The 8643-nt window shown below is 67.9% G+C and overlaps 3 protein-coding genes across 5 annotated transcripts; all 3 read right to left on the bottom strand.

The window, feature by feature from the left end:
• Positions 1–1495: 1495 nt before the first annotated feature.
• Positions 1496–2086, bottom strand: C33H19orf53 (chromosome 33 C19orf53 homolog). Its single transcript, XM_054807775.1, has 3 exons — positions 1996–2086; positions 1831–1859; positions 1496–1687 (listed from the first exon to the last, which is right to left on the bottom strand). The coding sequence occupies exons 1-3, from the start codon at positions 2084–2086 to the stop codon at positions 1496–1498; spliced, it is 312 nt and encodes a 103-aa protein (XP_054663750.1).
• A 169-nt stretch (positions 2087–2255) lies between these two features.
• On the bottom strand, positions 2256–5593 carry MRI1 (methylthioribose-1-phosphate isomerase 1). 3 transcript variants are annotated; one of them, XM_054808053.1, is made up of 6 exons: positions 5337–5590; positions 4973–5214; positions 3446–3615; positions 3169–3345; positions 2873–3029; positions 2256–2410 (listed from the first exon to the last, which is right to left on the bottom strand). In XM_054808053.1, the coding sequence occupies exons 1-6, from the start codon at positions 5484–5486 to the stop codon at positions 2368–2370; spliced, it is 939 nt and encodes a 312-aa protein (XP_054664028.1). In that variant the 5' UTR covers positions 5487–5590; the 3' UTR covers positions 2256–2367. The 3 variants fall into 3 exon arrangements, with proteins under 3 accessions (XP_054664028.1, XP_054664027.1, XP_054664029.1); XM_054808052.1 differs by having other exon boundaries at positions 2873–3097; positions 5337–5586; XM_054808054.1 differs by lacking the exon at positions 3169–3345 and having other exon boundaries at positions 2873–3097; positions 5337–5593.
• Positions 5594–5706: 113 nt separating this feature from the next.
• On the bottom strand, positions 5707–8270 carry YJU2B (YJU2 splicing factor homolog B). The gene is made up of 10 exons (XM_054808055.1): positions 8213–8270; positions 7719–7763; positions 7542–7595; positions 7359–7441; positions 7188–7243; positions 7027–7087; positions 6801–6943; positions 6551–6723; positions 6314–6452; positions 5707–6229 (listed from the first exon to the last, which is right to left on the bottom strand). The coding sequence occupies exons 2-10, from the start codon at positions 7719–7721 to the stop codon at positions 5844–5846; spliced, it is 1098 nt and encodes a 365-aa protein (XP_054664030.1). The 5' UTR covers positions 7722–7763; positions 8213–8270; the 3' UTR covers positions 5707–5843.
• Positions 8271–8643: the final 373 nt, after the last annotated feature.

Consider the following 8643-nt stretch of genomic DNA (forward strand, 5'->3'; position numbering starts at 1 on the left):
ACACACACACACTATACACACTATATACACACACACACACTATACACACTATATACACACACACACACTATACACACTATATACACACAGACACACACACACACTATATACACACAGACACACACTATACACACTATATACACACACACACACACACTATATACACACAGACACACACTATACACACTATATACACACACACACACACACTATATACACACACACACACACTATATACACACACACACACACTATATACACACTATATACACACACACACACACACTATATACACACAGACACACACACACACTATATACACACACACACACTATACACACTATATACACACACACACACTATACACACTATATACACACAGACACACACTATACACACTATATACACACACACACACTATATACACACAGACACACACTATACACACTATATACACACAGACACACACACTATATACACACAGACACACACTATATACACACTATATACACACACACACACTATATACACACACACACACACTATACACACTATATACACACACACACACTATACACACTATATACACACACACACACTATACACACTATATACACACACACACACTATACACACTATATACACACACACACACACACACTATACACACACACACACACTATACACACTATATACATACAGACACACACTATACACACTATATACACACACACACACACACACTATATACACACACACACACTATACACACTATATACACACAGACACACACACACACTATATACACACAGACACACACTATACACACTATATACACACAGACACACACACACACACTATATACACACAGACACACACACTATACACACTATATACACACAGACACACACACACACTATATACACACAGACACACACTATATACACACTATATACACACACACACACACTATATACACACACACACACACTATACACACTATATACACACACACACACTATACACACTATATACACACACACACACTATACACACTATATACACACACACACACTATACACACTATATACACACACACACACACACACTATACACACACACACACACTATACACACTATATACATACAGACACACACTATACACACTATATACACACACACACACACACACTATATACACACACACACACTATACACACTATATACACACACACACACACTATACACACACAGACACACACACACTATATACACACAGACACACACACACTATATACACACAGACACACACACACTATATACACACAGACACACACACTATACACACTATATACATACAGACACACCCCCCCCCCCCCCGTGACACCAGGACCCCCCCCTCGGCCCCGAGAACCCCCGGGATCGCCCCGACATCCCCCCCCGGTCCCCCGTTCATCCCGGGACACCAGCAGCGTCAATCCCGTTTATTGAGCGGTTACAGCCGGGCCGAGCCCCTGACAGCTCCGGGGGGGGGGGGGGGGGGCTCAGCCCCGGCCCTTCTTGGCTTTGCCCTTGCGGGGGGCGGGGGGGGGGGCGCGGCCACCACCGCCAGCTTCTTGGGCAGCCCCGCGCCCGCCCGCTGCACCGCGTCCCGCTCGATCTTCATCCGGATGCCCACCTCCAGGCGCTGCGGGGCGGGACGGGACGGGGGGGTCAGGCGGGACGGGGCGGGGGACACACGGCCGGGCACCCCCGGACCCGGCCCGGCCCCCCCCCGTGTCCCCTTTCCCCATCCCCCCTCACCTTCTTCAGCTGCTGCTGCTGGATCACACGGAGCTTCTTGGGGGCGATGGTCCGGCCTGGGGGGGCAGCGGGTGGGCGGGGGGCACAGCCAGAGCCACCCCCCCCCGCCGCCAAGGCCTCCCGCCTCCCCCGGCCTCCCGCCTCCCCCCGCTCCCGGCCTCCCGCCTCCCCCCGGTCCCCGCCGCCCCTCACCTCCCTTCCGCGGCCCCCGCACCCCCCGGGCCGGGGTCGCCACCGCCCGCCCGGGCCGCTTGGCCGCCGCCTTGGGCCTGCCCTGGGCCATGCCGCTGCGCTTCCGGGTTCCCGCGCGCGGGGCACGCCGGGATACTGCGGGGCGGGGCGCGGGGCACGCCGGGATATAGCGGGGCTGGAGGGGAACGGCGCAAGGCAGGTTGGGGTAGAGCGAGGCGCGGCGCAGGGCACGCCGGGATAGAGCGAGGCGGAAGCGGTTCCCCCGGAAAAGGCCTTTACTGCCCCCCCGCGGCGGCCCGTTCCGCCAGCGCCTCGCGCAGCTCCCCGGGGGCGAAGACCCCGAACTCGGTGACGATGCCCCCCGTGATGAGGTCATGGGGGGTGACATCGAAGGCCGGGTTCCACACGTCGATACCTGCGGAGGGAGAAAGGGGGGGGGCCAGGGTCAGAGCGGCCATGACGGACCCCCCCCAGAGGGAGGGGACCCCCCCCCAAGCCCGTGAGCACCGTGGGGGGCACCCCCACCCGTGAGGGGCACCCCCAGAGGGAGGGGACCCCCCTGGCCTGTACGTGACCCCCCTATACAGGACCCCCCCCCAACTCTTTGCCCCCCCACCCCATATGGGAGCCCCCTGCCCCACGTGAGCCCCCCCCACCCCATATGGGAGCCCCCTGCCCTATACAGACGCCCCCCCCAAGCCTGTGAGCACCCTGGGAGGCACCCCCACCCTGCATTGGGGGACCCCACCAGGCCTGTCAGCACCCCAGCAGCACTGGGACCCCGGCGTCCCGTCCCCCCGCTCCCCCCAAACCCGCCGCTGCCCTCGGAGGGTGGGGGGGGGACGGGACGGGGACGGGACGCCCACGCGACACCCACCCGGGGCGGCCAGGCACAGGCCCTGGAGGTGGGTGAGCTCCTTTCCCGGCCGTTCCTCGATGGGGATGTCGGCGCCGCCGGGCAGAGCCGGATCGCAGGAGGAGCTGGGAGCCGCCACGTAGAAGGGGATGCCGTGGTGCCGCGCCGCCACCGCCAGCTGGTAAGTGCCGATCTTGTTGGCCGTGTCACCGCTGGCGGCCACCCGGTCGGCTCCCACCACCACGGCTGGGGACAACGAGAGTCAGCGGGTCACCGTCACCGCGTCCCACCACGTCCCCGTCCCCTTCCCGGCTGACCCTGGATGCCACGGTCCCGCATGGCGGCGGCGGCGGCGCTGTCGGCGATGAGGGTGGCGGGGATTCGGTCGTGCAGCAGCTCGAAGGCCGTCAGCCGGCCGCCCTGGTTGTAGGGCCGGGTTTCGGTGCAGAACACCCGCGCCAGCCGGCCCTGCCCGTGCAGCGCCCGCACGATGCCTGGGGACAACAGGGACGGGTTTTTTTTGGGGGGGGGGGGGGGACATGACACACACGACACGTCGGGGCCGCCCGGTTCTCCCCCTTTCCCGCCGCCTACCCAGCGCGGTGCCGTAGCCGGCGGTGGCCAGCGTGCCGGTGTTGCAGTGGGTGAGGAGGGTGACGCCGCCCTCGGGGACGCGCTGGAGGATGTGCCGGGCCCCGTGCGCCCCGATGCTGCGGTTGTCCCCCCGGTCCTTCTCCAGCAGCCCCTCGATGTGCTCGATGATGCTGCGGGGGAGAACCTGGGCACCTGACCAGCACCCCGCAACTCCCCACGGCACCCCCCCACACCTCGCCCGACACCCCAAATCCCCCCCAGGGACCCCAACTTTCCCCCCTCCCTCTCCCCCCACCCTAATTCCCCCGGGGAGCCCAGCACCCCCCATACCTCTGCCTGACACCCCAGCACCCCCCACCTCACCCCAATTCCCCCCCGGGGGACCCCAGCACCCCAAAACTCCTGCAGGGTACCCCAGCACCCCCTCCCACCTCTCCCAGCACCCCAACCCCCCCCAGGATCCCAATACCCCCCCCCACCTCTCCCAACCCCCCAAAACTCCTGCAGGTGACCCCAGCACCCCAAATCCCCCCTGGGGACCCCCAATACCCCCCCAACCTCTCCCTGACACCCCAACCTCCCCCTACAACCTCAATACTCCCTCCACCTCTCCCAACCCCCCCAGGGGACCCTGCCACCCCCCCAACCTCCCCCAGCACCCCAAAGCCCCCCCCAGGATCCCAATACCCCCCCACACCTCCCCCAACCCCCTCAGGGGACCCCAATACCCCCCCGACCTCCCCCAGCACCCCAAACCCCCTCAGGGGACCCCAATACCCCCCCCGACCTCCCCCAGCACCCCAAACCCCCTCAGGGAACCCCAATACCCCCCCCAACCTCCCCCAGCACCCCAAACCCCCCCCAGCACCCCAAACCCCCTCAGGGAACCCCAATACCCCCCCCGACCTCCCCCAGCACCCCAAACCCCCTCAGGGGACCCCAATACCCCCCCGACCTCCCCCAGCACCCCAAACCCCCTCAGGGAACCCCAATACCCCCCCCGACCTCCCCCAGCACCCCAAACCCCCTCGGGGGACCCCAATACCCCCCCCGACCTCCCCCAGCACCCCAAACCCCCTCAGGGGACCCCAATACCCCCCCCGACCTCCCCCAGCACCCCAAAACCCCTCAGGGGACCCCAATACCCCCCCGACCTCCCCCAGCACCCCAAACCCCCTCAGGGGACCCCAATACCCCCCCCAACCTCCCCCAGCACCCCAAACCCCCCCCAGCACCCCAAACCCCCTCAGGGGACCCCAATACCCCCCCCGACCTCCCCCAGCACCCCAAACCCCCTCAGGGGACCCCAATACCCCCCCCGACCTCCCCCAGCACCCCAAACCCCCCCCAGGGGAACTCAATACCCCCCCCGACCTCCCCCAGCACCCCAAACCCCCCCCAGGGGAACCCCAGCACCCCCCCCCAGCACCCCAAACCCCCTCAGGGAACCCCAATACCCTCCCCGACCTCCCCCAGCACCCCAAACCCCCTCAGGGGAACCCCAGCACCCCCCCCCCCCCCCAGTACCTCTCCCGCAGCCCCTGTGCGGTGACGTCAGGGCTCCGGACCCTCCGGCGCACGAAGTCACGCAAGCGTTGGGCCTCGCGGCCCAGGTTGACCGCGGTCGGCCTCGCCGTCACCACGAACCGCAGCCGCTCGCCCACGAAGGTCTCCAGCTCCGCCGCGTCCCCCGTCGGCCCCGCGCCGGCCGCCAGCTCCACCGCCAGGCTCAGGCACCCCACCAGGGCGATGGCCGGGGCTCCCCGTACCTGCCGGATCCGTAACCGGCCCCGCAGCGGCGGGTGGGACGGACACACGGTTCGGTGACGCCGTGCGGGGCCATGGGGGGGGGGTCCTGCGTGTGTCCCCCCACCCCGAGCCCCCCGCTCACCTCCATGGCGCGGATGGCCTCCCAGGCGCGTTCCACGCTGGCCACGGGCTCATAGCGGAGCTGCTCCGGCAGCAGGAGCTGGTTGAGGATGGCGAGGGACCCGCGGCGGTACCGGATGGCCTCCAGGCTCATGGCCGCGCCGGAAGACATGCCGGTGCTTCCTGCCCCCCCCCCCACCAGACACTGGTTGGGGAGAACTGGGAGGAACTGGGGGGAACTGGGGGCTGGGGGCAAGAGAGGGACCCCCCCCGAGCTCAGGGGACAGAGCGGGGGGACCCCACCGGTGCCACCGTGCCGGGGGGGTCCCATGCCGGGGGGGTCCCATGCCGGGGGGGGGGTAACGCACACTGCGGTGAAGGAGCGGAGGGACACGACCGTGCCGGGGCTGCCAACGCCTTTTAATGCCGGGGGGGGTGTTTATAAATTAGGGGGGGGACACACACGGGAGGGGGGGGCTCGGGGACCCCCAGGACCAGCCCGGGGGGGGGTCGGGCCCCGACAGGCGGCTCAGGCGCTCTCCGCCTCGGAGCTCGAGTCCGAATAATCGGCGACCAGGGAAGCGGCGAGGGGGGCCGGGGGGTCAGCGTGGGGGGCCGTCCCGGTGTCACCCCCCCCCTGCAGCTCGCTGGGGGCTGTGGGGGGGCTGCGGGGGGTGGTTTCACCCTGCTCCGGCCCCTCCGGCTCCGCCGGTCCCTCGGGTCCCTCTCCGGAGCGGCGCCGGACGATGCCCAGGCCGGTGGGGGTGGCGGGGGAGCCCCCCCGGCCCCGCAGCGCTCGCCCCCCCAGGCCCAGCTTCCGAAGCGCCTCGCCGGCTCTGCCGCCGCCGCCGGCTGGGGGGAACCAGGAGCGGCTGGAGATCTCCGTCCGCTTCATCCTCTGCTTCTCCTCGTAGGCTGGGGGGGGGGACAGGGACCGGCTGGGGGTCACAGATGCCCCCCCGTTTCCCCGTTTCCCCCCCCCCAGGCCCCCCCACGCACAGTCGGGGCTGTGGTACTTGAGCAACGCGGCCAGCCGCCGGTCCTCCTCCGCCTCCCGCACCAGAGGGATGCTCAGCCCGGCCTTCGCCTGCAGCGCCGCCGCCTCCTCCTCTTCCTCCCGCAAAGTCTTCTTCTCCTCCTTGGCGGGAAGGGGACGAGGGGTCCGTCAGCCCCCACCACGTCCCCCCACCCCCGGGGCGGGCAGGGTGGTGTGGGGCTCCCCAGAATCTCTCTCACCCTGAAACGCCTCCGGAGGCGGCTGTTGAGGGCAAAATCGTCCTTCCAGGCGTTCTGGGCCTCCTGCAGACTGGCCAGCGTGGGGACGGCTCGCTGCAGCGTCGCCCGGTCGGCCACGCCGTGCTCCAGCCGGAACATGGCGTCCGTCTCCAGCTTCTCCTTCTCCTCCCGCTCTGGGACAGGGGACAGCGAGGGGACTCGGTGGACGCCCCTCTCCGAACCGGGAATCGCCGGCGGGAGCGGGACTCACCGGTGGGCAGGACCTGCTCGTTATCCCGCATGTCCCAGCGTTCCTCTTTGCGCCGAGCCCCGCTGACGATGACGTAGTCGCAGCCCGCCGGGTCCGTCTGCATCTCGATGTAGTTGACGCAGAGGTGACATTTCATCCGAAACCTGCGGACGGGGACGGGGTCGGGGTGGGGTCCCTGCGCCCCCGGGGCTGCGCACTCCAGGGGGGACGCGGCCGCCGCACCCACCTATAGATCGGTGTCGTGTAGTAGGTGCCGACTTTCTTCTTCTCCGCGTTGTAGCGGACGCCTGCGAGGGGGGAAACGGGCGGATCAGGCCCCCCACCCCCCCGCCACGTCGGGGACACGCGGAGCCCCGGGAAGGGACGGGGGTAGGGGGGGAATCTCACCCATCCCGATGTGGTTCTTGCAGCCGTCGCACCAGATGTTATACGGCATCTCGAACCTGGGGGGAGGAAGGGGGGGGCCACGCGCGGCACGGCGCCGTCACCGCGACGGCCGAGCCCCCGGGCTGGGGGAGGGACGTCCCGGGGTGCCCCCGTCCCCGCGTCGCCCCTCACCTGATGACGAGGATGCCCTGGGCCAGCTTGCGGGCCCTCTCCCGCAGCGGGTGGCTGTGGTGGTACTTGTTGAGGGAGCCATGCTGGCGGGGGGGGGAGCACAGGGGGGGTCAGCCCAGCCCGGCCCTGCCCAGCGCCCCCCAGGCCGCAGCCGGGTGTCCCCGTCCCCGCCGAGCCCCTCACCTTGGCCGGGTCGAAGTCGGGGGGGTAGTACTTGTTGGTGCCTTTGCGCTCGCCCTGCGGGGGGAAACGGGGTGCTGGAGCCGGACGGGGACCCCGGCACGGCCGCGGTGACCTCAGCACGGCCGCGGTGACCTCAGCACGGCCGCGGTGACACCGTCAGCGTCCGGCCCCACTCACCATGGCTGAGGGGCTCCTGTGCCGCGGGACCGGGACAGGCGGGACCTGGGGGGGGACAAAGAGCTGCCGTCACCGGGGGGGACTGGAGGGAGCCGGGACAGGCCCCCCCCCCGTTACTGGTGACCGGTCTGTACCGGGACAGGCCCCCCCGTTACTGGTGACCGGTCTGTACCGGGACAGGCCCCCCCCCGTTACTGGTGACCGGTCTGTACCGGGACAGGCCCCCCCCCCGTTACTGGTGACCGGCCCGTACCGGACAGGCCCCCCCCCGTTACTGGTGACCGGTCTGTACCGGGACAGGCCCCCCCCCGTTACTGGTGACCGGTCTGTACCGGGACAGGCCCCCCCCCGTTACTGGTGACCGGTCTGTACCGGACAGGCCCCCCCCGGTACAGGGACAAGGGGACAAACCGCCGCCGCCGCCGCCCCCCCCCCTCTACGCAGCCACACGTCACCGGTCCGTGCCGGGACCCGGCCCCCCCTTCCCCACCGACCTCTTCCTGCTCCGCTGCTCAGGCCCCGCCTCTTCCGCTGCGTCACTCGGCGGCGAGCAGACGTCACCGCCGCCGACAGGGAGGGCGGAGCCGACAGGGGAGACCACGCCCCCTCCCGCAACCCCCGCGCCTGCGCAGTGCGCGCCACGTGCGCTCCCGCCCACTTCCGGCGCCGCAGCGCGGTCACCTGCGGCTGCCCATGGCAACGGGGCCCATGGCAACGGGACCCGCGGCCGCCCGTGGCAACGGGGCTCCCTAGCAAACGGTACCCCCGGCTGCCATGGTAACGGGGCCCATGGCAACCAGCCCCACGGATGCCCGCGGTAACCAGAGCTCCCCGCAGCCCCGGCCGGGCCGGGCCCCCCCAGCCCCCCCCCGGTGCCGCCCCCCGGTGCCGCCCCCCGGTGCCGCCCCCCCCCCCGGCCCCGGTC

Source organism: Grus americana, chromosome 33, assembly GCF_028858705.1.
Source record: "Grus americana isolate bGruAme1 chromosome 33, bGruAme1.mat, whole genome shotgun sequence".
NCBI lineage: Eukaryota > Metazoa > Chordata > Aves > Gruiformes > Gruidae > Grus > Grus americana.

Excerpts from the sequence above, each read along its gene's own strand:
- C33H19orf53 (XM_054807775.1), bottom strand. The coding sequence starts at position 2,086 with ATGGCCCAGGGCAGGCCCAAGGCGGCGGCCAAGCGGCCCGGGCGGGCG. Across the intron at positions 1,860-1,995 it reads GCGGGGGCCGCGGAAGGGAG|GCCGGACCATCGCCCCCAAG; the intron begins GTGAGGGGCGGC and ends CTGCCCCCCCAG. Across the intron at positions 1,688-1,830 it reads TCGCCCCCAAGAAGCTCCGT|CGCCTGGAGGTGGGCATCCG; the intron begins GTGATCCAGCAG and ends CCCGCCCCGCAG.
- MRI1 (XM_054808052.1), bottom strand. The coding sequence starts at position 5,486 with ATGTCTTCCGGCGCGGCCATGAGCCTGGAGGCCATCCGGTACCGCCGC. Across the intron at positions 3,098-3,168 it reads GCGGGACCGTGGCATCCAGG|CCGTGGTGGTGGGAGCCGAC; the intron begins GTCAGCCGGGAA and ends CGTTGTCCCCAG. Across the intron at positions 2,411-2,872 it reads CCTGTGCCTGGCCGCCCCGG|GTATCGACGTGTGGAACCCG; the intron begins GTGGGTGTCGCG and ends CTCCCTCCGCAG.
- YJU2B (XM_054808055.1), bottom strand. Across the intron at positions 6,944-7,026 it reads TACACGACACCGATCTATAG|GTTTCGGATGAAATGTCACC; the intron begins GTGGGTGCGGCG and ends CCCCGTCCGCAG. Across the intron at positions 6,230-6,313 it reads CAAGTACCACAGCCCCGACT|CCTACGAGGAGAAGCAGAGG; the intron begins GTGCGTGGGGGG and ends CCCCCCCCCCAG.